The 12697-nt window shown below is 37.3% G+C and overlaps 1 protein-coding gene across 1 annotated transcript in view; it reads right to left on the bottom strand.

Moving 5' to 3' along the window:
* The window catches only part of LOC107044016 (prostaglandin E2 receptor EP2 subtype), a 77430-nt gene extending 66286 nt beyond the window's left edge, over window positions 1-11144 (bottom strand). Inside the window, exons 1-2 of the mRNA XM_029126532.1 lie at window positions 10902-11144; window positions 5288-5530 (exon numbers count right to left, since the gene is read on the bottom strand). Coding sequence (XP_028982365.1) covers window positions 5288-5530; window positions 10902-11072 — 414 coding nt within the window. The 5' untranslated portion in view covers window positions 11073-11144. The remainder of the gene's footprint in view (window positions 1-5287; window positions 5531-10901) is intronic.
* Between the last annotated feature and the right edge of the window lie 1553 nt (window positions 11145-12697).

Below are 12697 nucleotides of genomic sequence, written 5' to 3'. Positions count from 1 at the left end.
TGATACTGACAGACAGGTCATCCGGTTTTAACATGTCTGATCAAGACCGGATCCGTCAACTTGATCAATACCTGATCAGTGATCCGGTCTAACCTGATCCGAATTTGATCAAGAGCTGACCGGAATTTCGATCAGGTCCAAATGAGGATTTGCTCCGTACAGTCCTAATATCGGATCAGGTTATGATGTTGTGAATCGATCAGGTCCTGATCAAAGGTGTAACTCCATTTAAGATCCAAATTTGATGAGACCTGGCTGACCCGAACCTGATCAAGGAACCGGACCGGAGGAACACGTCCAGTTTTATTACTAATAATCATTAACAAAAATAATAATTAAATTGTCAAAAATCATTTTTACGATCATTTGTGACCTTGCATTTGTCGCAGGAAAAGCAAATTTTATCATCACAAATCCCGCCTGCGACTGGTTTCGAACCCGAGATCCTATGATTACTACACCTACGCCCTAACCACTAGACTACCACGCGAATCTTGCATTGTGAATCTCGTATTGTCAATATGATATTCGTTTGCATGTGTCATCTTCAAATATTATTTTTCCATTATTGCTAACAATAAACAATTTCTAAATAGCCAAATTTCTATTCAATCGTTTCATTTCTTACCCAACTATGTGGTCATAATACAGTCATACATCTATATACATATGTTATGAAGGAGGGACGAATTCTTCGGCATTCGTAATCTTATTCTCAATGTTTATCAGTAACAATTTCAATGTAAACTTCTTCAAAAAAAAGGATCCGTTAAGATGAATCTTGATTAAAGAGCCCTTTCCATCTGTTTTACTTTCCAATTATATGGTCCAATTCATTGCAAATATCAATCATTAATTTGAGGATAGTTCCCATCAAAAGACCAAGGCGCTTTTTGCAATCACCCGTGTATACAGATGTAATGAATTTCCTGCCATGGAGGGAGGGAATATTCCAACTCTGAAGGATAGAATAATATCAAGGTGGGCAACATCTGAAAATATGTGTTGACATATAAAAGGGAGGAACGAGCCAAAGTCAACTATACTAGGTATAGCTGATGTGACACAAACATGTATAACTTTGGTTATTTTTTTCATCACAATTTCAAGCTATGAAAGTAAGGACAGAATGATTTTGATGCTTTTTTGATTATTTCCATTCAGTCGCGCAGCATTCGAAATATGACAACAATAAATATGTTTATAAATATTTCTCCCTACACCGATAAGAAAATTACTTCAGCCAAAAAAATATATGTGGCCGTCCGCATAAAAAGGAACCTCTTTGGCAGTATTGGACTTTATGCACATGAGCGTATTCTAGATTGAATGTGGAACATTTCGAGCAGCCAACCGTCCCTGTAGATGGAAAACCTGCGGAGTTGCAGAGCTTCAAAGGTAGAAGTAGCGAAAACTTAGTTTCGAGGAAAAGAAATCAAAAGGGAGTCGATTTGAAGGCTCACCTAACGCCGTATATTACCGGCAATTGTACTAAATCCAATACCAGTGCGTATAATAAGCGCCATCGAAAACGTTACTATGGGATGGTAATTTTACCGTGCATTCATAACCAAAAATTCACTGTGGGCGATGAGTGACGTGTTTTTATTTCTGTTGCTCATTTACTTGCCAAGAAAAATAATCTGACCTTGAGTTGATGAAACATCATATCTCATGTGAATATATTTGTTACAATGCCAATGCTTATTGACATTCGGAACTCAATTGAAATTATCAAAAAAACAGTAAGAATCGAATTAATTCTGTGCTTCATTATATTTGAAAATCACTTCCAGGTAAGACATCCTTAGTTGGAACCTCATGAAGAAGAATCTTGCGAGGAAAATCCATGTAATTTGTAAACGGCCATTGACTTAATTGCACATATCTAAAAATTGTATATTTGAATTAAATGGTTTTGAAGTGAAATAAATTTAGTTGATTTTGAAAAAGCATTTTCGCCCACGTAAGCGCACTTTTGTCTAACTTAGTACCATCGTCGGTAATAGGGGCGATGGGTGAAACTTCCATTTGCTTTACGTCACGGAAAAAAATATCCTCGAATTCGCGATCGCAGCATACATGTGAGAGCCACCAAGTGGGCTCAAAACTAACTATTCTTGGGGACCAACCAATGAAATCAAGGAGAACCCAGTGATCACATGGATTGACCCCTATCATTGGTTCGCTCTCTGTGCTTCCATTGGTTGGCTCCCAAGAGTAGTTACATTAGAAACAACTTAATGGTTCCCACATCTACGTGGCGATCGCGAATCGGGTATATAATATTCCGGAATAAGGAATCCGGTATATATCATTTTCAAATGGATTTTCAGTCGATATTGGGATAAATTTATTCCCTGATGGATAATAGTGTACGTCAAAATGGTGACTCGAAGGAAGAGAAAACAGGAAAGAAAAAAAAAGTGACACAATCATACTGTGACGAAGTGCAAGTTTGGGGCATCCCAAACCTCCATCTTGTGTAGTGACTCGGAGCAGTTCTCAGAGCGAGGAGCTCAATGGCCTTCCAGTAACTTCAAGCTACTCAGGAGGTTGCTAGTGGCAATAATAATTCCAAAATCTCGAAAGAATGTCCCAAAATATGATTAATTTTTCCTTGAAACTCACAATTACTAGCCGAAAGGGCGAATCGGCGGAGAAAGAATGTATGAAAATACTTCCCTAAGTGGTCTTCGTCGTCAATACATGCCATCTCTTATTGACACAACATACAATATTTCAATGTGAGGGAGTTGAGGATAGCATATTCCGGATTCCGGAATATTATTCTGGAATAAATATTATTCTAGAATCCAGAATATGATATACTGGATTCAAGAATACCCATATTCCTGATTCTAGAGTATTATATACCACATCCGAGGATATTTTTTTTTCCATGGAGCGCTTTAGGGAATAGGTTATCCAGTTATCTACAGATCAGTGCGGGGAAGAGAGCGTTTTACATTATATATTAGTGAGAAAAAGACAGAAAGAGAGAGAGAGTGAGAGGCAGAGCGTCAGCAATAATGAAGAACGAGAAGGACAAGTATAAGAAGCACATTCAAGAACTGAAGCATAAGAGAATAGTAATGAAAGGAATAAAAGAGGAAGATTGGAACGCGAGAAAGGTCAGGAAAATTTTTGAAAATTTTCTCAAGAAGGACGTAGAAGTTGTGAGGATATAGGAGAAGAAGCCGTCGCGAGGAGAAAGGATGATGGTAACGCAGTTGCTCGAGACGAAGGGAAGAGAAGAAATTGAGGAAATTGTTGGTGCGTGCATCGAGGAGGACTTGTCGTACGAGGAAAAAAGGACGAGATGGAAAATCAAGGGAAGAGCGATAGAGACAAAGACATTGGATAAATGTGTGGTCGAGGAGAGAGACAGACTTAGTATCGAAATTTGAAGATAACGGATGAGTGAGACGGAGAACTAAGAAAAGAGAGAAGGAGAAAAATGATGAGAACAAGGGTGTTGGCGATGAGACCAATTTAATGCATCGCAAGAAATCCGCAAGAGATATAGAGTGGTGAGAAGAAGCAGTGTCAAGGCAGCTGGGAAACCGCTCACAGTGGTAGGGTGGGCAGAGTACCCCTCTACGGCGAGGGGGAAGCCCAGTGCCTCGAGGAAAAGGAGAGAGACCTGGAACTGAAGAGTTCAGCGAAGAAAAGGAGATGGCATCACACGGTGAGAAAAATCTGTCGAAAATTAGTGTACCTTCTCACCAACGCATGGGACACGCTGAAGGGGGCACAAGAAATGCAGAATACTCTATATAAACTGGATTCTGACAACCATAATTTAGACTACCTGTCTCCAAACTTTCGTGTGCTGCACCCGACTTTTCTCCGCTCATTAGAAACTAGTTTGAGGAATCGTATTTTTATGGAACCAGAGACGAAAAACTGGCGGGACTGGCATCATTTTCAAATTTTAGTGGGCCACTCACTGAATTTTCGTCTGCTCTCTTTTACTAAGTGGTGACCTCTGTGATTTGAAACATAAATTGGCCTCGCAATGCACGTGGAGTATCGCATCGAGTGCAAATTTTAGCGAATGGCACACTAATTTTTGAATGTCCGAGCGCGCGACTTCGTAGAGCGCCACCTAACGGAATCCTCGTTAAACAGCACGTAAAAGAGAATAAAGAATGCCAAAAATGAATAAAATACATTATCGCCGGATTTTCAAAGCATTTTCATTCTAGATGAAATTGACAAAATTGTATTTATGCGAATAAATAATCTCCTCTTTGATGAAGGAATAAATCTAAGTTAATTTCTATCGATATCTCTAATAAAGTTTATGAAAATTTTGTTCAAGATGATGATGAATTAGACATATAGCAACATGAAGAAATAGAGCAAGCCAATATCATCAACTGAATGTGGATAAGAACGGAATTGTAGGAATTATAACGAGATATGCCACCTTGCCAGAGTAAACATCGTCTACATGTTTTTACAATGGCCGACTAGATAAAACAAGAAAAATGTTCATTCATATGTTTACCTATTATTCACTTATTGCAACAATAACGAGAATAAATAAATTTACACGATAGCATTCCAAGAATGGCACGAATATTACTACTCTATGAAAAAATAAAGCATAAGATCATTGGTATATCACTACTACCCTTCTCAGTGAAATTTAGTTTCAAGTCTACTTGAGAATGATACATTCAAAATCTAGTCTAAAGCACCTCAATATCCTTCCATAGCTCTTTTGGTGCAATGAAAACCCCAGTCTTAAGCTGCTAATAGTACTTTCCGCCACGGCGGGCGCAAAGTGCACATTTCCCTTCCACTTCGCGAAGTTAGATTAGCAGCATAAATAAAATTCTTCGATATGCATCTTACCCGTACTCAAAGAATATCCTACTAGTAGTCTTTCTGAAGATGGCCTATACGAGGTAATTAATCGGGTAACTGCACACACCCTACGATGAGCTTACTTGCATAAGACCTGCTACCATTAATGCAATGCAAGACACGCAACGCCTGCAATTGTCAAAACTAATCGAAGAACGGTTGAACGATTGCTTCACTTATTGTATACGTAAATGACGTTGCTAACGATCACTCCCCTTCGCGCAACCTATATGGCCACTGAAAATATAAAAAAAAGGAAGGCATGGTGGAATCATCACAAACTCAAAAAAAGATAAAAAATGCCTCTATTGTGTTGGCTAAGAGGAAAATCAGTTTGGTGGTTCCATTTTCAAGTGAGACACGTTTTTCACGTGAATTGGAAGCGGCTAGATGTAAAATTTGATCTTACCTTTTGATATATGAAGGGCCTTGTCAAAGCTAGCCATCTCTCAACCGCCATGACGATTGCCACGCATCCACTGAATAGACCAAACAGTCTCCATGCTATCCGTAATGAACAAAAAGATCTCGAGGACGTCACTGTATCCAGAGTATAAATGGTAACATACATCTGTACAAGCATACCCAATAGAGCAACCAAATCGTTGGTAGCCAAACATCGAAGCATGAACAGGTGTTTTCGATTCCGCCTCTGTAAAAATAAAAATTACATGACCAGTATGTTCTTGAAATTGTACACACAGAAAAACCTAAATGCAAATAATGAGTAATTGACCGCAAATTACGCTTTGCGTTTAGTTACGCCTTCACAAATAGTCACAAAAGTTGCCGTAAATAGACAGATCTACTCCGAAAATGTAGGCTTGTGCCAGGCTTGGCCCGTTTCTCCAACACTGGCATTTCTTACGTGGGACGGCGATGATTGATATTTTACCAAAATTCACCTTAATCCATAAAATTACTATGGACTGTTATGTCATGGTCGCATTGTGAGTTAAGTCACTTCTCAAAATATATGTTACAATATATCTTTTGTTGTGATAACAATAAATATTCAGTACGTTTCGATCTTGAGAATCCCACTTCTTAAATTTGTAGTAGAAAATTGTAAACGCTGCAAATGGTTATGTGCACAATACAAGGACACCTTCACACTTTTAAAATAGTTATCAATACCATAGGAATTTCTCTCAGTGTAACTATTGTTTCGTTCAAGTTTAATATTAACAAATTTACGCGCATAGCAACAGGTTTCTATCCTCATACATGCATTTCACATTAAATTTATGGGGAAAATCAAGTTGCCAAGTTGGCAGCAGTGCTATCCAACTTCATGCGTGAAAGCGAGTAAATGCGGAAAAGCGCTTCATGAAAATACTTCCTGCTTTGTGGAAAAAGAACAAAAAACGAAAAATAGATCACATTGGATCCCAATGAACAGAACTCGAAGAGCATGAAACTAATTGGGCACAAGGGTAAAATGGAATCTCGGAGAAAGTTGGGCAATGGGGTAAACCGGTATATCGCAGTAAATTGGGCAATGGAAGAAAACGGTATATCAAGATAAATTCGGCAGTAGGGAAAACGATGTACACTGTTGAAAATTGTTGTCAGAATTTTCCGTGCCAAATTCCGGAAATTTTTAACGTGTTCCAATTCCACTGAAATTTCAGGAAATCTTGTCATTGAAAATTCAGAATGTCGTGGAAAAATCAAACGGAACTGTAAATTTCTATTCCATTTTTTCCTGAAAATGAATAGAAAACCAGAAAATTTTGGTAAATATATTCATGAATTTTCAGGACAGTGACACTGAATGCGATTTCGGGGGAAAAATCATGAAATTTCAGATTTCACTGAAAATTCAATGCAATTTGACACTGAATATTCATATTAGAATTGGAAATTCAAATAAATTAAGGAATTCTCGTTTTTATGCCCCTTAAAAGTCTGGAATTTTACTGAATTTTCAGTAAAACCTGAAATTTCATGATTTTTTTTCTCCTAAATCGCATTCAGTGTCACTGTCCTGAAAATTGGTAGTCAACTGTCCATCAAATTTTATTTTATTTCTAACAGTGTAATTTTTGTTATTTTTGTTCTTACAGTGTAAGTTAGACAGTGAGAATTGGAGACAATGGAAATTGAAAAGTCAATAAATTCGGACGGGTGGTGGAATGGACGCGCAGGAGAGGGGGCGGAAATTAAGCAATGAGTAGATCAGACTCTATGGATTTATATGAAATAATCTGGTGCAGTGACTGTGATAGTGGGTTAGTATGTGATACCGGAGGAAACAGTGAGACAAAGAAGACCCTTGCGAGGTATGATCCTTGTGAGACGATAATCTTGCAACCCTTGCAACAATGGGGTAATAAGAGGCGCAACTGTCCTTTACGACCCCATTGTGCGGTTTGATTATTGAAAGATAATCTTAATCAATCGGTTTTGATTGAGGGAGACTAAAACTACTACACGAAAAAAATTCTAAAGCCCGATCTCTCGATGGGAGACTCCAGTCTCTCACGCGGAGGCAAAGCCCCAACGAGACTCTTGTCTCTAGTGAAAGACTCGCTGAGATGCCGGGACGATCGTAGAAGGTCCAGACAGACCCGAAACAGTCTCACAAAGTCTTGGAGAGATCCCCGAGTGGAAATTGCTTCAGGCCCACCTGAAGCACGATCAGAACTTGATCAGGTTTTGTAAGGTTCGACAGATCCGGTGATGCCTGATGAGAACCTGACCAAGTTCTGATCCAGGAGATCGGATCTGAAAACCTCCAGGATGATTCAGATCAAGTTCTGATCAGGTAAGCACGATCTCACCCTGAGGTCGGCCGCCTGAGCCCAATTTTATCCAATCCGGATTTGATGTCTTTAACCGGCATTTGAACGGGGTCAATTGAAGAGAAAATGATCAGATTCAGATCCGGTCCACCTGACATTAATTTTAATAAATTTTTCGGATAATTTAATCAACTATTATTATACTATTCAAATTAAGTTTTATCACCCATTATCAATAATTATTTTCAATCTTTAAAAAGAATCATTAGATTATAATTAAAATAAATTAAATTAAATTAATTTAATTTAATGAATTTAATTTAATTAATCAGTTTAATTAACAGCCAGTCCTTCTCAAATGTACAGAAGGGAGGGATGATGATGCCGTAAATACGTATTAGAGGAGTATCAAACTTACACGTAAATGATCTTGAGAAAAAAAATCACTAAATGTCTATTTATTTATTAGTGTTATTGTTATTATCATTATCATTATTCATTAATGTAATAAATAAAAATTTAATTGAGCATATTTTATCTCTGTGAATACACACGCACATCCGCGAGATCAGGATCAATCGTAAATTCAACGAATACCCCGATACAAATCATATAGGCAATGTACAGTTTACTCAATAGTAATAGCGCGATAGCGTAATGGTTAGGGCATAGGATTAGCAATCATAGGGCCCCCGGTTCGATCCCCAGCATCGGTAAAAAAATAATAAGCTTTTTCCGAGGTAATAACAGTAAAGATTCATTAAGAGAGGCGGCCTACGGTGAAAGAATTGAATTATCTTTTGTTTTCGATTAATAATCATTGATAATTTTTATTGATACTGACAGACAGATCATCCGGTTTTCATACAGCTGACTTGATCAAGTTCGGATCCATTCGTCCTGATCAAATCCGGATTGGTCAGAGGCGTAACATGTATGATCACGACCGGATCCGTCAACTTGAGCAATACCTGGTCAGTGGTCACGTCTAACCTGATCTAAACTTGATCAAGACCTGACCAGAATTTCCACTCGGGTCGCGGAGAGGCTGAAAATTCTTATCCCGGGACTTTTGATCATATTCTACATAATATTCAGGCAGAATTAGAAATCATAGAATTGACCCATTACAATGCTTGAATTATAGAATCAAAATGAATTTGAAAAACACATCCATTTTTGTGATGAGAAACCTTGTCCTCATATGCTTCAATAGTAATTGATATAGAATCGAGGCCTTAAGAAAGATTGTCCGTAAGCTGGAAGGGTTTTTGCATACATTTTAGGTCAAGCAATTTTTTTTTAATGGATCCTATGTTTCTCGGCCCGCTGACTCCGCATATCGAGGTCCCCGAGCTGAATTCCTCCCAATTTTTTCGTTATTAACAAGTTATTAATAAATCATCAAAAATTACATTTTTTTCCGGCTGTAAAAAGGTTTTCTGTAAAATACGCTTTATTTCAGATAACCAATTCAAACAGAAGTAAATAAGTTGAATTCAATTCTCTTGTTATCAGCATAAAGTAATATGTATTTTTACTGTGGTTCCTTACTCTTTCAATCACTAGGTGTATCTGCATCTACACGGAGAGAAATTTTTTAGAAAAATTGTAGTGCTAACTCGGGAAAAGAGGCGCAAAGTGACGACCAAGAAAAAATTCCAGTGCCGGTACTAAAACTTTTATTGGGGCAAACATGAATTTGTCCCCGTATTTATGTGAAAATTTCACAGACATCCCCAGAAATTTTACTAGAAATACCAAGAAATTTTACCTTAAGAGCACTAAAATTTTTCACAGCCAGTGGATTGTAATTTTTTCCAGAACTCGTACTAGAATTTTTCTAGAAAATTTCTCTCCGTGTATCGTTCGTGAAAAAAGATTTGATAATGACGATCAGGGATTCGGAATAATTTGAAGAATGATTTGATACAAAGAAATCATTCAACGACGTGAAAATTACTGACATTATTCAGTGATGATGTTTTAAGATAATTTAATTCCCTGTAATCGTAGAACAAATGCAATAAAAAAAATCTATATAAATAATTCGTTGGCTTAAGGCTCATTTTTGTTAATACTGTAGTACATTAATTTAAATAACGTTGATGTTATTAATGAATAATTAAGGGAAAAAAAACAAAAATTGTGGCCATGGAAATTTTTTTTGTCTCTCGAGTAATTTTTCGTTTGCCGATAAAGAAGATTTCGTGATGAAACGACAAATTGTCTAGTGCCGAAGGGGAAATTTTCATGTGTTGGCACATTGCGCCTCAATTCTAGTGCAGCACTAGAATTTTTCCCGGAATTTCCCCACAAAAATTCTCTGACTTTTCTCTCCGTGTGCTGTCAACTAAGCCATCTGACACTCAGTACTTGACAGATAGTACTCGATTTTTTTCGGGTATATGAATGCTACGTAGTGTTTACCCAACCTTCACTGTTAGAAATTTTTCGAAATTTCATGGAAAATATGATGGTAATTCTCACGAGAGCAATTCTCACATTGAATCCGATTTAGGGAAAAAAAGTTATGGAATTGCAAGTTTTAGGTAGAATTCGACGAAATTCATGAGTTTTTAGTCGAAGTGAGACGGAAAGTTCGCAACTAGATTGAATTTTCAATGGAACATAAATATTCACAAATAAAATGACATGAATTTTCAAATTTTCCCTGAATTTTCCAGATTTTTAGGAATTTTCGCAGAATAATTGAACTGAAAAGTCAAGTATTTTATTGACTTTCAGATCATTCGAACAGAAAATCAGTGGAATCTTTGATTGTTCGATGACAAGATAGCCTGAAATTTCAGTGAAAATTGAAGATGATAAAAAGTTCCGGGATTGGCCACGGAAAACTCAGACAAAATTTTTTAACAGTGTTCCCGGTATCCATCAATATAATTATCAGCAATTAATTGAATAATAACTCTAACAAATTCATGGATTCAGAATTGATTGATTTTTCGTAATAAGTGAGGATATTAATGAGTGCGTGATCGAACTGTAACTAACTATAATTTGGCGACTTATCGGGAAACTCTCGACATGCTTCTGAATTTGTCAAATTCGCAAAAAAAACTATGATAACTTGCCATTTATTTTTAAAAATGGCCTAGAAGTATTGGACCGATATTTGGCCTTTAATCGGAGCCTCGATGCTTGGCAACCGTATATTAGGCCGATGTTTGGCTGTGTTGCATATATCGGCAAACCCCACATGGGATGACTTGAAAGTCAGAATGGAATAGAGTAGAATCTGTCAAAAAGACCAACCTTGTCTTTATGGAATAGAATCACCAACGCAGAAATATTTCCAATGACTCCACACATATAAACGAGCGTGAGAACAACTTGAGAGATAAGAGTGACATGTCTCCTCGGGGGAATTGGGCTCATCATTGTTGTTGTCACCATGTCAAGTACAGTTGTCTCATTCAACTCCATTCTGTCAATGTTATGATGAATATCAGATAAATGCAGTCTCGGTGAACTTGGAAAGCCTGAATGGTGCTCTGATCATTCACCGATGACTCTCCATACAGTCCTTACAATTCTCAAACTTCATAGGTAATCAATTAATCCAATCCTCAAGGCCCAGAACCTGCCTCTGCGTGCATCCACAGATTGTAATGTATGGCTTGCAGAAAGTGTGATTTCCTACTTCGGTATATCTCACTATTCCGTTGACAGAAAATATTCAAAAAGTCTAAGATAAATCTCTAATACCATTCATGTGTCAACTTCCGAAAAACAACTTTTACTCGAACCATTCGGGAAATTGGGCAATAATGATAAATTGTTGATCGAATGCTCACTAGGGCACTTGTTGATTTAAGTCACGTCCACTGTTCATTCTTTTGTTTTATTGTGTACAAGCACGTAGATATTGTGATAAAAATTTCAAAGCGTAACAAAAATTAATTTTTTAATTTTATTCTACACTTTTCACTATTTTCAACTGTTAAGACCTAAGTCAGAACATACAGAAACAGCAATCACAAAACACATGATTTCACAATTTTTTGAATTATTACTTGATAATGCAAGGGTTTTGTTCAATTCATTCAATTTTAGAATAGGGCGGGTGGAGATGGAATTTTTTATGACTGCGACAATGAAAGAATAACCCGAGATTCCTTCAACGCGGTTGTCGCCTCACTGACTGAACTATGAGGTTCCAGTAAGTTTTGTTTACCATTCGGTTTGGGGAACGCGCTTCAGAGACGATATGTTCGTGCGCATCTCAGCCTACGCATGCCCGCCTCACTTGATTTCGAAGAGGTTGTTGATAGTATGGTTTCTATGTATCAGCTCATTCTTCGTTATCAACAACATTCATTGTAATCGTTCAAATTCGAATGTCGAAATTTCTGGGTTAGGGTAACTAAATATTATGTGAAGTGCCCGAACATGCGATGTTTCAACAGTATGTGTATTAGGCAGGCCCAGAAAACATTTTTTTCGAATTTCAATTTGCAAGTTTACGGAAACGAAAGCTCATTAGTTCAAATGACTGTGTGATTTTTTTTCCGATTTTTAGAACCATATATTGAGCTTCCGCAACGATTTGGAATTTGTTATGACGTTATACACGTGAAAAAGTCAATTAAGTTTCGAATCGTGATTATATGAGTAAACTTTTCATATTTTCTTGAATACTTGGTGGGAAACTATTGACAAATAATCAAATAATATGAATAATGCTCTTTCGCAATTTCCATTCCATTTGTTAACGAATAAAAGTGGATCATTTTTGCTGAAAATGGACATTTTTGGGGGCTTCCAGAGCCCTCCGAAATCGATCCAGTGCTTTTTTAATTCCGTCAAGTGATAGTTTAACTATCTCATCGTCATTCTCCAAAAGAAGGATAATTTTCAACAGGTCCAAATTCGAGAAAAATGCAAAAGAAAATTGTTAAACTTTTAGGCTCCGACAGGTGCTGGGAGTGTCCGGTGTTTTTATGGAGGGCCATATACTGAAATGGAGAAGGTTAGTCCGCTGGCCCAGCCTTCTCTAGCACAGGTCGATTTTTTTCTTTCTCTCCGTAATAAATAACTGGTTTATTCGT

This window comes from Diachasma alloeum, unplaced genomic scaffold (genome assembly GCF_001412515.2).
Source record: "Diachasma alloeum isolate Michigan unplaced genomic scaffold, Dall2.0 Dall_scaffold_00661, whole genome shotgun sequence".
Lineage (NCBI taxonomy): Eukaryota > Metazoa > Arthropoda > Insecta > Hymenoptera > Braconidae > Diachasma > Diachasma alloeum.
Note: the sequence above shows the minus strand (reverse complement) of the source record. Positions and strands in the feature narration are given on the sequence as shown.